The sequence below is a fragment of the Ipomoea triloba genome, chromosome 5 (genome assembly GCF_003576645.1).
Source record: "Ipomoea triloba cultivar NCNSP0323 chromosome 5, ASM357664v1".
Classification (NCBI taxonomy): Eukaryota; Viridiplantae; Streptophyta; class Magnoliopsida; order Solanales; family Convolvulaceae; genus Ipomoea; species Ipomoea triloba.
Window position 1 is genome coordinate 22791813 of NC_044920.1, and position 21568 is coordinate 22813380.

General features: G+C 37.2%; 3 protein-coding genes across 4 annotated transcripts in view; all 3 read left to right on the plus strand.

Annotated features, from left to right (window-relative positions):
- On the plus strand, nt 1–4466 carry LOC116020956 (LEAF RUST 10 DISEASE-RESISTANCE LOCUS RECEPTOR-LIKE PROTEIN KINASE-like 1.3). Its single transcript, XM_031261535.1, has 2 exons — nt 1–862; nt 4356–4466. Exons 1-2 carry the CDS (start codon nt 1–3, stop codon nt 4394–4396), a joined length of 903 nt encoding a protein of 300 aa, XP_031117395.1. The 3' UTR covers nt 4397–4466.
- A 1327-nt stretch (nt 4467–5793) lies between these two features.
- LOC116020955 (LEAF RUST 10 DISEASE-RESISTANCE LOCUS RECEPTOR-LIKE PROTEIN KINASE-like 1.3) lies at nt 5794–11981 on the plus strand. 2 transcript variants are annotated; one of them, XM_031261533.1, is made up of 4 exons: nt 5794–6761; nt 10185–10223; nt 10326–10685; nt 10772–11981. In XM_031261533.1, the coding sequence occupies exons 1-4, from the start codon at nt 5966–5968 to the stop codon at nt 11695–11697; spliced, it is 2121 nt and encodes a 706-aa protein (XP_031117393.1). In that variant the 5' UTR covers nt 5794–5965; the 3' UTR covers nt 11698–11981. The 2 variants fall into 2 exon arrangements, with proteins under 2 accessions (XP_031117393.1, XP_031117394.1); XM_031261534.1 differs by lacking the exon at nt 5794–6761 and adding an exon at nt 7837–9330.
- Nucleotides 11982–13129: 1148 nt separating this feature from the next.
- Nucleotides 13130–21568, plus strand: part of LOC116020413 — a 16447-nt gene continuing 8008 nt past the window's right edge. Inside the window, exons 1-4 of the mRNA XM_031260890.1 lie at nt 13130–13901; nt 16542–16586; nt 16677–17799; nt 19360–20009. Of these exons, the coding sequence (XP_031116750.1) occupies nt 13145–13901; nt 16542–16586; nt 16677–17799; nt 19360–20009 (2575 nt within the window). The 5' untranslated portion in view covers nt 13130–13144. The remainder of the gene's footprint in view (nt 13902–16541; nt 16587–16676; nt 17800–19359; nt 20010–21568) is intronic.

The window sequence follows — 21568 nt, forward strand, 5'->3', positions numbered from 1 at the left end:
ATGGAGATATTCTACTTCTTTCCAATACTACCCTTCACTTCATTGTTAATTTACACAGTTTTACTCCTCACCGATCTTCCTTTCAGTTCAGGCGGCCATGGAAATTGGTTCGACAGCTGCGCAAATACCTTCAGTTGCGGAAACATTACCGGCGTCGGTTACCCTTTCTCCGGGAATGACAGGCCAAAAGAATGCGGCTATCCGGGCTTGGAGCTTGATTGCAATAAGTTTGATGAGTCTACTACGATTTCGATCATGAAAGTGAGATATCGTGTCCTGGAGATTAACCAAACCGCGAATATTCTCACGATCACGAGAGAAGATTTTGCGGCAGGGATTTGTGAAGCGCAGTCGTTTAATGCGACTTTGGACCCCACGCTTTTCGATTTCGCCTCTCGGTATGTGAACTTCACGTACAAGTTCACTTGCCCACCAAGTGTTCGACCTTTGCCCGGACTGGAGTCTATGCCGCCGGTTCCCGAGGGGCTCGATTGTCTCGTGAGCGGGTTTAATTTGGGGAATGGTTATGTTCAGATTGGAGGTCCCGGTGGCGCAGGGACGACGTGCGAGGCTAGCGTGGTTATCCCGGTTCGGAATTCGACGGTCGTGGCCGGAGAAGATGGAAACGATTTTTTGAATCTGAAGGAAATTCTGGAGGAGGGGTTTGATGTGAAGTGGAAAGTGGACGGTGAATTGTGCCGGGAGTGCGAGAATTCAGGCGGACGGTGTGGGTTTGATCTTAAAGGTAACCGGTTTGGTTGTTGGTGCCCGGAACAATCCTTGCCGTCGATCAATACATGCATGACAAGCACCGGCGGTAGCACCAGTCTGCAACTATCCCCGGCGACATCAATTGCATCAGGTATGAGACAATACATACTTCTTCGTTGGATTAAATTAAAGTATGATTTTCATTTATGAATTATGATCATAAATGGTTATTGTTCATATTTGATTGTTAATTTATTCAAAAATTATTAGTAGGGTATAAAACAATTCATTCTTAATTTATTAGGAAGTACAAGGCAAGTATATAAGGTCATTTGCTGAGGATAATATCATTAGTACAAGTAAAAGCTACATTAAATGGTAGAGTGCATGGGAGATTGGATTGTATCTCAACCAATTAAATTTATATATTTAGGAAAAAGAAAGATCGAGATTGAGTAGAGTGTCTTCATACCACTTACTTTTCTTCTCTAAGTAAAATTTACCTTTGTAGTTTTTAGCGGCAAAGAATTACGAGGAAGTAAATCATTTAAGTTGTTCTGAGCTAACTAACTTAAACAAAGAATGTTGATGGACCTTTCACATGAAAAGTCAAATTTAAAACCTTTATCTAGCTAATTATTCGATCAATTTGGTCAAAGTTGCCACCAATCACTTACATTTATTATGCATGTGGAGGAAAACAAAATACAAGAAATTACGTAGATATAGAGTGAATAATACTAACCCCATTACTGAAGACCAAAGGCTAAATAACCTCAGACAATGACAGTAAAAACATCCGAATCAACCCAAAAATGGATGACAGAATTGAGTAAGATGTGACTCTTGTTTATGAAGATTATAGTTTAGTTCTTGCCAATACATTCCCGGTTAGGCCGGTTATGTTGGATAGAGATTTCAATTTTTGCAATTATAATTAGTATTTTTCATTATGAATGTGATAAAAGTCCTAAGCAATCTAGGTTTGAAAATTGCAATTAATGTTGTAAAGGAATGATTCACCCAATGTCTCTATCGTGATTGGCTTGTAATTTCAGGCTTTCAGCTGACGACACCACAACCCATCCAATATCATCTTTCAATTAAATATGTCACTTTTAAATTATGATAAAACTTAATCTAGACAGTTGCATATCAACTTACGGTAATTAATGAGTCATAAGTATGATTCGAGAGGGGTTAAAGGTTGCATCAATTCCAAATTTCCAACCCCAATTATTATTATTTTTAAATATCACAATAAATGTGGTGGGGTATGTATTGATTTTTTAGTCACGTTTTGACTTAACATTTTTAAGAATAATAAATTAGCTAATTTATTCCACGGCCTTCAAATCAGTTCGCTCACGCTTTGACTAAAGCAGCTGAGACGCAATCTAACCGTTTGTATTGGGATAGTGTTCCACCGGACTTTTTTTTTCTACTGAGATATAATATATCGTTTCATTGTTGGCTTAAAAAAAAAAGAAGCTAATTAATAAAATTCAGTTTAAAAAATAAAGTAATAAAATAATAATTTCCGAGTAATAAGGTTAAGGAATTAATTTTGAAAAAAAAATTAAAAAGCAATAAAATGAGAATTAGGACTAAATATTATTGTCTTGACATCAGTAAAGAAGATCGAATTAGATACAAATTTTAGACAAAACTTATATTTATAGGTTATTATAAGCCCTAATTTAATAAGAATTTACTTAAATATGTTGTATATCATACCAATTCACAAGTTGTTTGGGTCATAGCACATTATTCAAACTTTGCACAACCCGGCTGTGCCACATGCACTTTGCTTCTTGCTATATTCGATCTGAAGTTTCGTCTTACAAACACATAGTACCCAATTATTAATTTTCCGTCACTTGTTAAACCAGCCCAATTGTGCTTCAATACATTTATGCATGCCACAAGTCCACAACATCTCTTGCTATATGGATTTTCTTTTGAATAGACTCATCTTCTAAAGTTGGGATGGGTCTCAATCTTTGGTTTTGTTTACAGCCTCTATTGGTTTTCTTATTTCTTTAGCTTCCTTGGCATATTCATATTCTTCTCTTCTACCTCTTCCTCTTCATCGGGATGCTGTTGGTTATATTATTTCTAAACACCAACCGTTGGAATGAGTTAATGCATTGATTTTGAAGGTGTCTCAATCGTTCCTCTATAATTAAAACATACCCTTTGTCCCCAATATTTCATCTAAGACCACCACGGTAGCTTCAACATTCACTATCACCCCTCAAAAATCTTAAATTATCGACCACTCAAAAATTATTAAGTTATTAGAAATTGAAAATTTTCAATTAAAAATGAATGTTTTGATCACTTTTTGAAATCTGCAAAAGTCATTCTTGGTATTTTCGACCACTTTTTTAGTGGTAAAAAAAAAATTCTAAAAGAATTAGTAAGTTTGCCAAAAAAAAATTCTGGTGGTCTGTTGTGGGTAGAAACCCATCTCGGTTTTTGCCCCTGCGGTGGAAACACAGTCAGAGAGTAGAAACCCATTTGGTTTCACCCACTAGTGGAAACATTGATGCGATGTTAGGTTGGGATGAATTTAGGTGTAAAGGAATTGCAATTTAATAGATTGTCGAATTAAGCAGTTTGGTTGTAGGGAATTGCAATTCATTGGGTACCTCCATGAATTGCAATTCGACGGAGAGGAGGGACAATTTTGTTAATGTAAAGATAATTTTGCCCCCCTTCCCATATCCTTTAATTTGTCTTTTTATTATTATTATTATTATTATTATTATTATTATTATTATAACATAAGAGCATTTTAGTAGGGATGTCAACGGGGCGGGGGCCGGGGGCGGGGAATGGGGTCCCCATCCCCATCCCCGAAATCCCTCCCCATTCCCCGTCCCCGCCCCGATCCCTGGTGGGGATTTTTCGGGGACGGGGAATCCCCGCGGGGATTTTTTTTTTAATTATGTAAATTAAAAAAAAACTAATATTATAAAAAAAAACTAAGCATTGAATCCTTAAACAAAGTCCAAATTCAACATACATAAATCAATAAAATTAAAATATCCAAACTCTAAAATTACTATAAATATCCAAAGTTTCAAACTTTCAAACAAAAATACATAATCATAAAATGCCCAAACACTTTAAATTGTTTCAAACTCCTTCAAAGTCCAAAGTCCAAATATAAGTACATAACAAAACAAATGAACTTCATTCTAGGATTTTAACTTTTAATTTCTCATATACTTTGTATATAAATAATATATAATATATAATATAATATAATAATATACGGGGAATCGGGGACGGGACGGGGAGCGGGGATCGGGGTCGGGGTCGGGGCGGGGAATACCCTCCCCGTCCCCGTCCCCGTTCCCCGCGGGGATTAGGAATTATTCCCCATCCCCACCCTCGTTCCCCGAAATAATTCCCCGAACCCGCCCCCGTCGGGGGCGGGTTGAATTGCCATCCCTACATTTTAGTCATTCTATCACTTATTACCTTTCAATCTCCTATACTCCTATTCTTGCATACTAAATACAGTAATTTCAATTTCTACTTTATTCCAACCTTATTCTTTTTACACCGAATTACAATTCTTTTTTCTTCTAATTCTCTCTTCCCAACCAAACGCTCTATGAGATGTGTTTCAGCCGCAGTGACAGAACCATCTAGTCCATCAACAGAAACATAGAGGACCAGAGAAAACAAAGAAGAGAAAAAAAATATTCGGTGACCGGAGACGGGGATGGTCTAGGTTTCAATCTCAAAGCCTGGTCGATCTAATAAAAATCTCTAGGCTTCTAATATCTTGTTACAAAGATAATGATTCTTTGATATTTTGTGTAGAAAACATGCGTACTATGGCTTATGCGCGCACACACAAATGTTCAGATGAAACTTCATTAGAATAATAAGAGTTAGGTTTAACTAATATAAAATGTTATGACACTTATTAATGATTATTACAAAGTCAATTTGATAGTTTAAATTTTGATATAAATAATAATTTTTTAAAAGTTAGATACATGTCTGACTTGCCAAATTCAACAACAATCGAATTGAATAAAATTTGGTAATTAAAGGCATACTTGTGCCAGACTGTCTCATGGATCTTTATTTGTGAAACGGGTTGGGTCAATATGTAAATATAATAATTGTACTAGCAAATGTAATACTAAATAAGAAATAAAATGTTTGCTACTTATAAGAAAAAACATAATACTTTTGAAGATAAATTTATACTTTTATATTTTAACGGAAAAGTATTACATCTCATCTTGATCTGACTCGTCTCGAAAACAAAGATCCGTAAGACAATCTCATACAAATTTTTTGTCATAATACAAATATCAGAATTATCCTTGTTTCTGTGCTTTCATTTCCCACCAAACACTCCAAAAGCAACCAATCCTGTGTTTGGACTACATATGAAGGATGAAGAAGCAGTCAGGGTCACGTAGCCAACTAACCACCTACTATCGTAGATAAAAGACACCACTAATTATGGTTGTTGGATTCCTACGTTGAAGTTTGAACAAATCAACCATCCATTCCTCATGTAATCAATCCTTTAACAGGATATTGTCCATTTGCCCACCTCTTTGAGTCTTTTCTTAGAAGTAGAAACCGAAAATCCAGGAAAATCTCAGTCAGGTTGGTTAAATTGTTGACTTGATAACTACAAAATTACAAGTTTAACTCCCAGCGGAGACTACAACAGCCTATGAGTGGGCTGATTTACCTCCTTGTGGTCTTTGAAAGAAAATTTAATTATGGATATAGTCTTTTAGTTGATATCGTCAAATTTATATTTTCTTCATCATATCAATCATGGAGTCATTCTTCTATAATAAACTCAGTATACCAAGTCAGACTATTATGTGACTTTTATGGTTTTTCCCTTAGAAATAGCACTCCAATTTTCTTGTTTTAATTTTTATAATAATTAGCTTTGCTGGTCCCTGACCCTTTTGTGCCAAGATAGCAAATGGACTACTAGGAACCTGGGCAAAAAAAATTCTAGCTGTCTTCCCTTCTGTCACTTTCTTGAAATGTGATTTGAGCCTTCTTTAATTGGCAAAAAAAAAAATGATGAAAAGTCAGCAAGCAAAGTGATTTGCCACCTAACATGATCATCTAATCTCCTCCACCATCTCTCTGCTTACTCTGTTTGTTTCTCCTATCTAACCACTACTACTTCCACTATATTTTCCAACAAAAAAAAAAAAACGTTCCCCCCCTTCATTGTACATTTCCCCATATGAATTCCCAAAGTCTTCCATGGCTCTCTTTTCTCCCTCTTCTTCCCATCCTGCAATTCTTGATCCTAATGCCTCAATTTCCCCGCGGCTCAAGCTATCCGGATTATTCAGACATTTATTATCAGAGCTGTGGAAATATGTTCAAGTGTGGTGATATCAGTAACGTGGGATATCCTTTTCGGAACTACAATGATCCTCCATACTGTGGTTATCCTGGTTTTGAGCTCTCCTGCAATGGGAGGAACACAACCATTGATATCATGAACGAGACGTATCGTGTCTTGGAAATCAATCAGGCTTCGAAAACAATGAAGATAGTCAGAGAAGATATCATGGAAGGAAATTGCCCCCAAGAATTTAACACCACTCTGGATAACTCGCTCTTCGAATATACCACCACCTACATAAACCTCACATTTCTATATGATTGCCATGGAGGAATTAATAATATTCCAGGAATAGCCACTATTCCTTGTGGGGATAGCAATGATGCTTATTTATTGCCAGCAGGAACTGGGGTTTCTGTAAATTGTAGCAGCAGTGTGATAGTTCCAGTGCCAGTAGTAGTTGGTGTTGGATATGGAGGGTCTGTTGATTCGGCGCTTTTAATGAAAACACTTAAAGAGGGGCAGGAGATTAGATGGAAGATGGATAGTAAGGCATGTGATGATTGCACTAAATCTAAGGGAAGGTGTGGATATAACACCAATCAAACTACTTGTTATTGTCCCAGCCCGCCTTATATATCTGATACTTGTTCAGTTTCTATCCCAGCAGCCTCTCCTGCATCTCCAGGTATGCTTCCCTTGAGATAATTTAGTGCAGACTAATATCATATTGTGGCCTGGTGTGGAGTGTTAGGACTAATATTAGAGTATGGATTATCGAATAATTTGGTTCTTTTTCGGTTAGTTTGATTGATACTCTATACTGCAGGTCATGTTGGCATAGTTAGATGAATGATTTATATTACTATCTGATCAGTAGTTTATAGGCTGTTAGAACTTGGAAGTATATTTTCATCTTTCCCTCGCGGTAGTACTTGTTCGCTATCGGTCTCTCGCCCGTATTTAGCTTGGACGGAATTCACCACGCGATTAGGGCTGCATTCCCAAACAATCCGACTCATAGACAGCGCCTCGTGGTGCGAAAGGGTCCGGACACGACGGGGCTCTCACCCTCTCCGGTGCCCCTTTACAGGGGACTTGGGTAACAGAGAGTGGCCAAAAGAAAAGAATTTCAAGTGGGTTTAATTTAATTGGTGTTAGGTCAATAGCTGCTTGATTTGACTAGTTTGTCAGCAAATTAAAGTGCAAGTAATTGTCAAACAACAGCACAAGTAGGCAAATTGCACTAAATAAACAATATTTCACCATACAGCACCTTGTTGGTATCTGTAGTGTGCTCCAACTTGTGTTGAGAATTTGAGTCTTCTGAGATGATAAGGAGACATGATAGAATGGGAACCTATAGGAACATAATCAAACATAGTATAGAATTAGGCCTGGGGTTTGTTAGCTTGATGCTAATGCATCAATCCATTCATTTCTTGACATAGAATGAATTCGTGTTTGCCAGCTTTATGCATCCAACATTCCAACCCAATCTCAGCAATAGGGATTTTGCTTGGTTGAAGATGCTTGTTAATGAGAATATAGGATGTTATAATAACCTGGTCTAGTTGTGTCTAGAATATGGTAATTGAATTGGTCAGGATCGAGACAGGACTACACTCACCTTGTCTACAAGAACCGCCTTGTATGCCCATTTTTATACGCCGTAGAGTCCGGTGCAGTGCCCAACCCTCGTGCAATATCCCGAGGTCCCTCTTATCCTGCTGGCCATACTTTCTTACGGTGTCAAACTGGTTTCGCCTTGCTATGAGCTCATCGGACAAAGGACAATAGCTTTGGCCTTCCAACTATTTGTGTCTTTCAAATTTCCTACTAGCAACAAGAACTTAACCAGGTAGGCACACCTAATTTGGCTAGACCTTAGCGTCTTAAGCAAAAGAACTTTTGACGCTATTGTCGTTACTACTCAGTTTATAATAAGCTAGCTAGTTGGTTGTTCATTCATTGGATCTAACACGATCACGCAAACAGTGCGTTCTTCACGAGTGATGTGAACCGATGATAACCACTACAACATACCGTTTATTGGATGCTGGGAATTATGCAGTTATTACCTGTGCAAAACATTTGAGTTCTAGAACAGGAGGACCAAAGAAATGGTGGGACTGGACTGGGGGGCTTAAAATTCCATGCGTCTCCACTTCTCCTATACTAGTTCGTTTATTCCGTGTTGGGGAAAGTAGCTGGAAACCCATTTCTATTCCTAATCTGTGAATATCGAGTCAGACAGACCAAGTCATCAGCTGCCCCTTATTTCCATTAGAAGCTTCTATTTTCTATGCGTGGCCTAATATTTAATAGAGGCACGCCAGTCTTTTGTCAAATATGAACCGCCCCCATTGCTTACATGATGCCAAATAGTCCTGGGCTTCATTAAAACCATTACCCATTTTTGTCTGCCACGTATGTATCTCCTCCAAACTATATCAATCTTTTTTGCTCCAATCCCTCCTCCAAACACAAAATGAATCCAGCCATCTTGTTTCTCTTCATCATCCTGTTAATCCAGGCGCCTCTAGCTTTGTGTCAATTTAATAGCAGCAGTGTGTATGAGGCCTGCGCCGAGTCATTCAGTTGCGGCGATATTGATGGAATAGGCTATCCTTTCTGGGGAGGGAGTCAACCGGAATACTGCGGCCACCCGAGTTTTGGGCTGAGCTGCAATGATGAGTCCCACCCGGAAATTAGTATCCTATCGGTGAAATACAAAGTTTTAGATATCAGCAGCCAGGCAGCCACTATTGTGAGAGATGATCTGTTAAGCAATATTTGTCCCTCCAATCCTCAAAGAACATCCTTGGACTTGAACCTCTTCAGTTACACTCCCTCTGGTAACCAGAACATTACCCTGTTCTACGGTTGCACCATCACAAACCCTGCTGTTTCATCAGCTTCAATTCCCTACCTCATCAACTGCACTGAAGACATTTCCGACTCGAATAAAAATGTCCTCTGGTCGCCTGGTACAGGATTGCCAACTATCCCTGGTATCTCAAGTAGTATCTTCAGGTGCGGGAGTGACATCTTTGTTACTATCACTCAAGAAGCTTTTGACGCTTTAGTTAACGTTTCCCTTACCGTTACGGAGGACCTCCTAAGAACATATGTGAGTGGTGGTTTTTCTGTGAATTGGAAAGCAAATAATAGCTTATGCGACAACTGTACTGACTCAGGGGGACGATGCGGTTCCAATGGCGATCCCATTTCAACACAATTTATTTGCTACATTGGTAATGCTATGCTCCCTTTGCTTTTCGTTCATTATTTCCCTACACTCTATAGTCTTGTGATCCTAGCTGGTAAAGGAAAAGAGGCAGCTCAAACCAAAGTGGTAAGGATTTGTGCTGGTGACCTTATGGTTACAAGTGTGGATCTCTTGCCATTTTGACTAGAATTATCATATTATTTTTTGGCGATGTTTGATGGGCAGGTAGATTAATAAGGCAAAAATTATGTTTGTCAAATGGCTGCTTTGAAGTAGGAATTGGTTGGAGGCAAGGCAAATAACGCCCTAACAAATTATTTCTTTATTCACAGCTCTAATTTTTATAAGCTCTACAGTAACACACCAACTTTGACCCAAACCCTTCTGTAGGAAATAGGAAATATTAATGCCGGGATGACCCCACCTCACCACTCTTAAGACACTAACTTTGACCCAACAATGCAATACTTATGATAATATTCACTTAATTAATTATTCATATAATTGTCAAAAAAAATAAAAAAATTAATTATTCATATTTAATTATTAAATAATAATTTTTAACTATTAAATAATGCCGTGATGACCCCACCTCACCACTCTCCATTCTGCTAGCTAGCCTACAACTTTTCCGCGTGTATCCGTGAAACCTCGTATAGGATCAGTGGCAACTGGCAACTTTAAAGATTCATCAAGTGCACAGATGGTGCCTTTGCTGCTTTCTACTATTCATTAGAAAGTTTGATTCTCTGTTCTGCACTTTATGGCTTTTTAATTTACTTGTGCTCTATATAGGATCAGTGGCAACATTTTATATCATGGCTTTCTTTTTTCTTTTCTGGCTAAATGCACTAACATGGCTTATCAAAATGCTTGCAGATAACAGTAAGAGTAGCAATAAAAAGCCACTGGGCATAGGTATTGTTTTCTTTCCAGCCAATACAAACAATTCAATTGATTTTGTGTTTTACTTATTGGCTTGTCTTTTCAACAAATTCTACTTTTTTGTTACATTTCCAGGCCTTGGCATAGCAGGTGCTGTTCTTGCTGGTGTTGGCATTGGATGGCTAATATTTAGACAGAAAAGAAGGCGGGTTGCGGTAGTACAAACACTCGAACACGAACAAGTGCTGCCTGCTCAAACCAAGAACAAGGGCCTTCCAACTCCTCCTTCTAGCAATAGCCTTTCTTCTGATCCTTCTCCTAGGTTCATGAGAAGTATCCCCTCTTATCCTTCTTCAGGATCTGTGGCTTTATTTGGTAGAGACAGCTACTATTTCGGGGCTCAGATATTCACTTATGCTGAGCTTGAAGAAGCCACTAACAATTTTGATCAAACTAGAGAACTTGGAGATGGTGGCTTTGGCACTGTGTTCTATGGTATGACACTAAACCTTATAGTTTATTAGCATTTTCAATCACAGTCTACTTCACCTCCAATTAACCCTTTTCTGGTTTCTGTTTAGGCAAGCTCCCCGATGGTCGTGTTGTTGCTGTCAAGCGCTTATACGAGAACAATTTCAAGCGTGTGGAGCAGTTCATGAATGAAGTGGAGATACTGACCAAGTTGCGACACGACAACCTTGTGGTACTATATGGATGTACATCCAAACAAAGCAGAGATCTTCTGCTTGTTTATGAATACATACCTAATGGAACAGTGGCTGATCATCTCCATGGAAAGCGGGCGAAGTCTGGTTTATTGTCTTGGCCCATCAGGTTGAAGATAGCCATCGAGACAGCCGATGCATTGGCCTTTCTGCATAAAAAAGAAATCATACATCGTGATGTCAAAACTAATAACATTCTTCTCGACAATGATTTCCATGTGAAAGTTGCTGATTTTGGGCTCTCGAGGTTGTTCCCAACCAATGTCACACATGTGTCAACCGCGCCACAAGGCACGCCTGGCTATGTTGACCCCGAGTACTATCAGGTCTATCAGCTCACCGAGAGAAGTGATGTCTACAGCTTCGGGGTGGTCCTGATAGAGCTCATCTCGTCATTACAAGCCGTGGACACCAATAGGCATCGCCATGACATCAATTTGTCGAACATGGCAATCAACAAAATCCAAAACCACGCACTGCATGAGCTCGTCGATCCAAGTCTTGGATTCGCGACTAATAGCTCGGCGAGGAGGATGATCACCCTCGTTGCAGAGTTGGCTTTCCGGTGTTTGCAACAAGTGAGAGATATGAGGCCTTCGATGGAAGAAGTGTTGGATACTCTAAGACGAATCGAGAACGAAGAGTTGAATGCTGACAAGGTGGAGGTATTGGACATTGTGGTAGATGATCTTGCCCTTCTAAAGGGTAATGCCACCTCTTCACCTGATTCTAGTGTTACTGATAAGGGGGCAAGCAGTTCTACACCAAACTCCATTGGGTGAGTCTATCTTTTTCAGATCCCTTTTGTCAATCACTCAAAGTAGAAGCTGCAATCATGCCATACAGTGTTTTGTGATCCTTAGATGGCTATTGTTATTTTGTTTATCTTAATTTGATGTTTCATATATGTTATATATAGTCGTTAAGTTGGTGAGATGAACAGACTTTTAGCTAGTTCTGACCTAAAGGGAATGTAAATAGTAAATGGAGTTGGCTACTAGCTACCTATTACTTTTATGTATATTTCATGTGTTTGAGCATCTGTATGTGCAATTGCTTATTGGTTTATTTTGTTCCAAATGAGATTGTCATGGATAATCTTGACAACAATGATAAGCCTAAAGACCAACCTTAATTTATTGAAATGGGTATTGCGTCACAACGCAAGACTAGCTCAAATGATAGACTACCTGACTATCATTCCAACACTAGGGAAGCATGTCCTTATTCCAGAGGCCATTAGCTGATGATGCGGTACTACTTTCTAAAGTAGCATAGCTTAAGTACAACTCACTGATTGATTGTAGCAAAAATGAGTAATGGTGAGTTTACGCGTGTAAAATGTCGTCCTCAGGGGTTGAGGTTTATGGCACGGCACGTAATATGCAATCAAAATTAGACATGAAGCTTTTAGCAAGGGAAGAAAGAATAATGAAGTTTGCGCTCTCAGCATTGAGGGAGATGGCTTATATACTATAAGCTATAACCAATTCCACTCTTACCAGCCACAAAAGCTATAGAAATGTGTAGAAATGGATGATGGCTTTCAGACACGTTCTTTGCAGTGCATGAAGTCGTGATCCACAAAAATAAGGGCAAAAATTAATGTTGGATAGCAAAAGATTCACTAGGCGGGCGGTGGTGCGTGATTTCCCCTTATTCCCTCTTCATAACACTTCAAGGCTTCTACAAACGGTTGAGGTATATAAGTGGGAGAAAAGTGGGTTATATAGGCAATGTCGGACAACAAATAAAGACAAACCTCATTAATGCATTTGCCTTTAAATGTTTTCCAACAGATGATAATTACGAAACTGTCACGCATCTTTTTAAAAAAAAAATCTGGTCAGATCCATTGAATTATTGGTTCATATTTCTCTCTTACCGAAAGTGTTCGGATCCATAGCATGTGTATATAAAATAATAATCAACAAACAAACGTGTACAAAAAAAAAAATAATCTAAAAAGAGAAGTCTAACGTTCACACTCTTTTTTTTGTTTTGTTTTTTGAGTACTCTAATTAAGCAAATATGGCTTATATTGACTGGCATTAAAAACTAAAGTCAAGAAATGAAGTTTCTCAGCAGTTCTCAAAAAAAAAAAGTTTCTCAGCAGTAAGGCCTTTCAAAGTAGCATATAGCTAGCCAGCTAGGTAGAGCTACTATAGTATAACACCTCAAAGTTTCATTTTTAGAGGCTGATACATACCCAACCTCCCTCTCTAATATATGGATCCCAACCTCATCTGTCCAGCCATCTTGTTTCTCTTCATCATCCTGTTAATCCAGGCGCCTCTAGCTTTGTGTCAATTTAATGACAGCTTTAGTGTGTCTGAAACCTGCGCCGAGTCATTCAGTTGCGGCAATATTGATGCTATAGGCTACCCTTTCTGGGGAGGAAATCAGCCCGCCTACTGCGGCCACCCAAGTTTTATGCTGGACTGCAATATTGATTCCCCCCCGGAAATTACAATTCTATCAGTGAAATACAAAGTTTTAGGTATCAGCAGCCAGGCGGCCACTATTGTCAGCTATGATCTATCAACCAATATTTGTCCCTCCAACCCTCAAAACACATCCTTGGACTTCAACCTCTTCAGCTACGCTCCCTCTGTCAACAACATTACCCTGTTCTACGGTTGCACCACCACAAACCCTGTTTCAGTTCCAATTCCAAACCTCTTCAACTGTTCCGACTCAAATAAAAATGTCCTCTGGTCGCCCAATACAGGATTGCCAAATATCTCCAGGAATAACATCAGTTGCGGGAGTGAGATCTTTGTTACTGTCACTCAAGAAGCTTTTGAGGCTTTACTTAACGCTTCCGTTGTTACGGAGGAGCTCCTAAGAACATCCGTGGGTGCTGGGTTTTCTGTGGATTGGGAAGCATATAATAGCTTATGCGACAACTGTACTGGGTCAGGGGGGCGATGCGGTTCCAATGGTGATTCCATTTCAACGCAATTTGTTTGCTACACTGATAATGGTATGCACCCTTCCTTTTTTGTTCGTTCGTTATCTCCTTATTCTATCACCTCGGATTATACAAAATGTCTGTCGTTAACAGTCCTAAGATTTCGGTACTGAAAAACAGTGATTTAAAAGCATCAGGCTGAGAAAATCTAAGGATTAAAATTGATAATGGAGTGTTTGTCGAATGATTGATCATATAGTTGATTGTGTTAGTTTGTTTGTTCTTAGATTATTGTATGTAGGCCTATTAAAGTGTGTTGGAGTCCGCACCTAGACTGGTTCACACCCCTCCTGTTGTGGAGCGAGTTAGGAGTAAAAAAAGATGGTCCGTGAGAGAGGTCATATTTAATATATATATATATATATAAATTAGTGCAAAAGTTGTTTCGTTATGGCCTTATGGGGTTGGTATTCAAAAAATGAGTGCATTATGTAGTACGTACGCGGTTCAAATGACTACACAGTACACACTACTAAATAATTCGTTTTGTTTTTTTGGGGTCAAATCCACCCCTTTTAATAATAAGAATAATAATATTTTTTTTTATGATTTTGATGTTTGAATAAACTTAGTAGTGTACTGTGTGTACTGCATGTGTACTCATGAACCACCTAACTTTACCAATAATATATACCGGTATACTAAAGTAAAGGCAAAAATTTGTGTAATACCGGTTCGGGTCTCAATTCGCGAGACGGATCGAATCTTTCATTAATGAATTAAAATCAAAGATCCGACCCATTAATCAAAGGTCCGATCCGTCTCACGAATTGATATCCGTAAGACGGTCACACACAAGTGTTACCTTAAAGTAAATAGTCTTAAAGATGCTAATGCTTTGATCATTGTAAAGGTAAAGAATATTTAATAAAGATCGAAGACAAAGTCAAGTGCAAGCTGTGCAACACATTTTTTGCAAAAGGAATATTAAAATTGTCTTCTATGTTAAGCACTTTGTGCTTAGATGGCATGCAGTGACTCTCTTATATGGGAGGTCAGAGAAAATATAGATGAACATATATTACAATGTAATAGAGTCAGTAGTACTCAAAATAAATTGTCTTCTATGCCTTTGCTTTTATTAAGGGAATTGGAAGGTAATGTTGTTGATTCTTCGACAAAGTTATTAAAATTATTTTAGGACAAAAAAAAGTGTCAGCTCGCGGGGTCGACCAACCCGCATGGGGCGGGTTAGGTTCACACCGTCACACGGTTCTTAGCCCGTAGGCTTGGCGGTCCGGCCTGTAAAAGCCCGCTAAACACTAATTGTATGTAAAATGACATATAAGGACAAAAATACTAATTTATTAATTCTTAAATTATTTTTACAAAGTTTATTATTATTATTATTATTATTATTATTATTATTATTATTATTATTATTATTATTATGAGTGAAATAAAAAAGAAAGAAAAACATTATTATTGTTGTTAAAGAAACAAAAAGAAAAAAAGGCAATACAGATGAACAACAAGAGGAATAAATTTTAAGGATGAAAAAAGTAAAATGGTCATTTCATAATTAATGTCAACCCGCAATCCAAAAACTCTATTTTTCCTTAGCTTTTCAAATTTTAGCTTATTGACTCAATAAGTTTATGTAATAAATCATTTTACCAAACACTTAAAATAATCTATTGACCAGTCAAAATTGACTTATCAACTATGTTACCAATCATGGTCTATACCAATAATTCAGATTGAATTAGCTATTCTTTTATAATTTAAGACCAAACTATAAATTTTTTTCTAAATATTTTGAACAACCAATATGTAGGTAGATGTGATACATTCCACGATTTATCTCATCTATCAAACTATTAAGTGATTTGGGCTAATGGCCAATTGCTCTGTATTATAGTGATGAAAAGCCTAGTAGGGGGAAGTATTCATGAAAACTAAGGTATTAGAAAAATTTATGGAAAAACATTCAAATTGGTCATTGTACTGAGTATAAAAATGCAATCAGGTTATTGAACTAAAAAAATGTATAATTAAAACTCGCAAGTAGCTAAATCTATTCAATTATATAGAATAGCAGGTTGATCCCTTTCTCAAAAGGTTACCATGTGACGTGGCATATGTGGATATTAAATTAAACATATTTTTAATTATATTTTTAAATTAAACATTATTACTTTTATTATTAATTTGATGATTTGGGGATACTAATAATAAAAGTAACAATGTTTAATTTAAAAACATATTTAATTTAATATCCACGTAAGCGCCACGTGGCATAGTAACTTGTTAAGTGAGGGATTAACCTGCTATTAGGTATAATTGAGCATATTTGACTACTTGAGAGATCTAATTGCACATTTTTTGAATGCAATGGCCTGATTGCATTTCTGTATTTAGTTTGATGGCAAATTTGAACGTTTTTGTATTACAATGATGGAAAATATTACTCAAAAATATTTACCATGTTCATAGATTAACAATGTTACAGACTTACAGGATTATATTTAACTATACATGTTAAATGCCGTATCTTGTGATGAACTCGGTGCCTTTGCTGATATCTGCTCTTCATTACAAAGTCTGATTCTCTGTCCTGCTCTTAGCAAAATTGTATATCTCTGTGTTTTCATGGCTTTCTTTTTCTTATGGTCATATCCACTAACATGGCTTATTGTTAAATGCTTCCAGCTAACAGTAACAACAACAGCAATAAAACGCCTCTAATGGCAATAGGTATTGCTTTCTTTGCAGCCTTTACCAACAGTTCAACTGATTTATGTTTTACTTGTCTTATGATCAACTACTTCCTTGTTCCATTTCTAGGTCTTTGCATAACAGGTGTTGTGCTGCTTACTGGTGTTGGCATTGGATTGCAAATATTTAGACAAAAAAGAAAGTGGGTTGCAGCAAAAGAACTAGAACATGAACGAGTGCTGCCTGTTCAAAACATTGAAGCATTCATAAGGACTAAGGGATTTCATGCTACCAAGTTATATACTTATTCTGATATAAAGAAAATGACTAATTCATTCAATGACAAGATTGGACAAGGAGGTTTTGGTAGTGTATACAGAGGAAAGTTACCTGATGGATGCCTAGTAGCTGTGAAGCTATTGACCGACACAAAGGGTAATGGAGAAGATTTCATCAATGAAGTTGCTAGCATTAGTCAAACTTCCCACGTGAACATAGTTACTCTTGTAGGGTTCTGTTACCAGCAGAAAAGAGCTTTGGTCTATGAATTCATGCCTAATGGATCATTAGACAAGTACATAGGCAACAAAGGGTTACCAAATATGAGTTGTCTCGAGTGGAAGACATTGTACCAAATTGCAATTGGCATCGCTCGAGGACTAGAATATCTACACAGAGGGTGTAACACAAGAATCATGCACTTTGACATTAAGCCTAACAACATTCTTTTGGACAATGATTTCACCCCCAAAATCTCAAATTTCGGTTTGGCAAAACTGTGCAAAAAAAAGGAGAGCATTGTATCACTATCAATGTACGGCGCAAGAGGAACAATAGGATACATTGCTCCAGAAGTTGTCTTCAGAAGCATTGGAAATGTCTCCCACAAATCTGATGTTTATAGTTATGGCATGACCGTTATTGACATGGTAGGAGTAAGGGAGAATGTAGGCGCGGATCAGACAAGTGACTCGTATTTCCCAAATTGGATATATGAGCATCTGGAACAAGGATTAGATTTCAGTCTTGAAGGCATCACAAATGAGGAGGATAAAGAAATGGCAATGAAGATGATATTGGTTAGTTTGTGGTGCATCCAAACCAATCCAGCAGATCGCCCTTCCATAAGAAAAGTGGTAGAGATGTTGGAGGGAAGCACTGCCACTTTGCAGATTCCACCTAAACCATATTTCTCTCCTCAAATTCATGACTCACCTCAGCAATCCCCTACATCATCAGTTACCACAGAAATCTGAAGCAAAGTAGGTCCATATTGTGTCAAATGAGGATTCTAAGTATGTATGAGGCCTCTGCGGCTCTGCCGAGTATAATTTGCCTCATCTGTCCAGCCATCTTGTTTCTCTTCATCATCCTTTTAATCCAGACGCCTCTAACTTTATGTGAGTTTAATAGTAGCAGTGTTTATGAGGCCTGTGCCGAGTCATTCAGTTGCACGATATTGATGGTATAAGCTACCCTTTTTGGGGAGGGAATCAACCCGCCTACTTGGCTACTTGTGTGCTCCAAGTTCACAAAATCAATGTTCACAATTTGCAGGCTCAATGTTCATAATTTTCGAACTCAATAATCCTAAAAAACTCTATTACATATTCACAAAATATATACTGAAACTACATAATTTGTGTGCTCAAAGTTCACAAAATCTATACTAAAATTATTTTAGTCATCGACTTTAACCATCCATTAACAGTGTTCATCGATTAGGGTTTATGTTATATAAACACCCTATTCTAAACACCTCAAATTAGTTAAAATCACAAAATATATACTGAAACTACATAGTTTGCTGGTTGAATTTCAAGTTTATGTTCTGTAAATCCTAGTTTAAGAATGTAAAATATGTAATACCTGCTTCCATGGTTGAAGATGCTTCGCTGGTTGAAGACGGTGGTTGATTGTTGCAGACGATGAAGGCTAAGGTAAATATGGCGAAGAAGTTGTTGTAGACATAAGACAATGATGATCTATTTTACTGCTATGTGAAAATGGCGAAGAAGGAAGCGGTGAAATGCTTTAAGAAATTAAAAAAAATAATAAAAAAAATTGATTGGATGATTATACATTTACGGTGCCACTAACAGCACCGATATTCTACAAGTGTAAAGTTATGTCATTTTGGACTTGGATCCATGACATAACTATCGACGTGCTGGCTGGGCATATAGACTGACCTACGCATGGATTTTTTTTCTTCTCATCAAGAATTGTATCTTGGAGTACCCTAGCAAAATAAATATTTCTCATTTTCATCGGTCATTTCCTCCTTTTTTTTTTTTTTTTTTTTTTGAGTATTATTAACTCTATTATAATGTAGTATCTGTTTATAACTACTTTCTCAACTAAATGAAGCACAAAAAGCCCTCCACTGAAACTTGGAAGAGTACGACCGAATGTTACTAGACGACAAGATCTTTTCATCAGTCACTTCCTAGAAATTTAATATGCGACTCTTTCAACTGAACACAATGGGGTACAAGGAAAGTGATTTGCCACCTAACATAATCATTTAATCACCTCCACATCTCTTTTCTAACTCTGTTTTTTTCTCATATCTAACCACTACTGCTTCCACTATATTTTCCAACCAAAAAAAAAAAAACCAACTTTCCCCCCTTCATTGTACATTTCCCCATATGAATTCCCAAAGTCTTCCATGGCTCTCTTTTCTCCCTCTCCTTCCCATCCTGCAATTCTTCATCCTAATTCCTCAACTTCATCCTGCAAATCTTGATCCTGCAATTTTTGATCCTCAAGATGAAACTTATTATAAGAGCTGTGGAAATATGTTCAGCTGTGGTGACATCAGTGATGTGGGATATCCTTTTCGTAGCGAAAATGGTCCTGCCTACTGTGGTTATCCTGGTTTTGAGCTCTCCTGCAATGAGGGTAACACAACCATTGATATCATGAACCAGACATATCGTGTCTTGGAAATCAATCAGTCTTCGAAAACAATGAAGATAGCCAGAGAAGATATGATGGAAGGAAAATGCCCCCAAAATTTTGTTAACACCACTCTGGATAACTCCTTCTTTGAATATACTACCAGCTACATAAACCTCACCTTTCTATATGGTTGCCATGGAGGAATTAATAATATTCCAGGGATAGCCACTATTCCTTGTGGGGATATCAATGATGCTTATGTATTGCCACCAGGAGGAACTAGGGTTTCTGTAAATTGTAGCAGAAGCATGATAGTTCCAGTGCCTGTAGAAGTTGGAGGGTCTATTAATTCGACGCTTTTAATGAAAGAACTTAAAGAGGGGCAGGAGATTAGATGGAAGATGGATAGTAAGGCATGTGATGATTGCACTAAATCTAAGGGAAGGTGTGGATTTAGCATGTTCACCAATCAAACTACTTGTTATTGTCACAGCCCTCCTTATATATCTGATACTTGTTCAGTTTCTATCCCAACAGCCTCTCCTGCAATTCCAGGTATGCTTCCCTTGAGATAATTTAGTGCAAACTAACAGCGTATTGTGGCCTGGTATGGAGTCTTAGGACTAATATTACAGTATAGATTACCTAATAATTTGGTTCTTTTTCGACTATTTTGATTGATTCTATCCTGCAGGTCATGTTAGCATAGTTAGATGAATGCTTTATATTACTATCTGCGAATATTGAGTCAGACAGACCAAGTCATCAGCTGCCCCTTATTTCAATTACAAGCTTCTATTTCTGATATTTTGGAGATTTTGGGGAAAACATGCCTCTAATTTGAGGATTTGGGGATACTAATAATAAAAGTTATAATGTTTAATTTAAAAATATAATTAAAAATATGTTTAATTTAATATCCACGTAGGCGCTATGTGGCATGGTCATTGTTACAAAAATCGGCCGCCGAGGCGAATTGCTCCTTAGGCGGCCGCCTAGCGCCTAACTCGGCCGACTGGACCGAGTTGGTAGCCGACTTGGATGAGTTAACTCGCGCAACTCGTCAGAGTTAGCCGAGTTAACTCGGGTGAGTCGGCTTTATTAATTTTTTTAATTATATTTATAGAGTTAATTCCACCAGAGATACATTGTCTTTGGTGACAATTTCAAAATTAGTTCCAAATTATCGTTTTTTGTCATTTTACATTCCAAACTATTATTTTTTGGACACTTTAGTCATTCTCATAATATTTCCTATTTTAGTAAGGGCATTTTTGTCTCTTTATATTTTTTCTTTTGTTACCTTTTCGGTTTCAACCGGTTACAAAAAACCAATTGAAAAATCTAGTTGCTAAAAATAACAGGTTACCTAAAGTCTCAAACCAATTAAATCGGTTGAAACAGAAAAAAAAAATATGAAAAGACAAAAATGTTCTTACTAAAAATAGGAGAAGTCATGAAAGGGACTAAAATTATCCATAAAATAATAGTTTGGGATGTTAAATGGCAAAAACTATAATTTATGACTAAATTTAAAATTGGCAGCAAAGACAATGGACCTTTGGTATAATTAACTCTATATTTATATACATTTAAAATTATTTATTTATATAAATAAGAGAAGATATATATATATATATATATATATATATATATATAGCCACACACATGCACTAATTTTTTGTTTTTATAGGTCACCGTCTAGATTGCCTAGCACTAGGATAGGCGCAAGTCTACAACAACCACGGCATGGTAACTTGTTAAGTGAATGATTAACTTGCTATTAGGTATAATTGAACATATTTGGTTACTTAAGAGATGTAATTGTACATTTTCTGAGTTCAGTAGTCTGAGTGCATTTTTGTGGTTAGTTTGATGGCCAATTTGAACATTTTTTTCAAAATTTTAATGCGCTCAGTTGTTGGGATTTATGCCTTGGGTAACTTTATATGAAACCTAAACCAGGAAGAAAGAATTTAGAATCTAAATATGATAATACGTGAACTACATACTTGTATTACAAAGATGGAAAATATTACTCAAAAATATTTACCATGTTCATAGATTAACAATGTTTTTTTTTTTTTTTTTTTTTTTTTTTTTAGAATAAAAAT

Coding starts and splice junctions, on each gene's coding strand:
- LOC116020956 (XM_031261535.1), top strand. CDS start 1: ATGGAGATATTCTACTTCTTTCCAATACTACCCTTCACTTCATTGTTA. Junction 863..4,355: donor GGCGACATCAATTGCATCAG/GTATGAGACAAT, acceptor GATGTGTTTCAG/CCGCAGTGACAGAACCATCT.
- LOC116020955 (XM_031261533.1), top strand. CDS start 5,966: ATGAATTCCCAAAGTCTTCCATGGCTCTCTTTTCTCCCTCTTCTTCCC. Junction 6,762..10,184: donor AGCCTCTCCTGCATCTCCAG/GTATGCTTCCCT, acceptor AAATGCTTGCAG/ATAACAGTAAGAGTAGCAAT. Junction 10,686..10,771: donor CTTTGGCACTGTGTTCTATG/GTATGACACTAA, acceptor GTTTCTGTTTAG/GCAAGCTCCCCGATGGTCGT.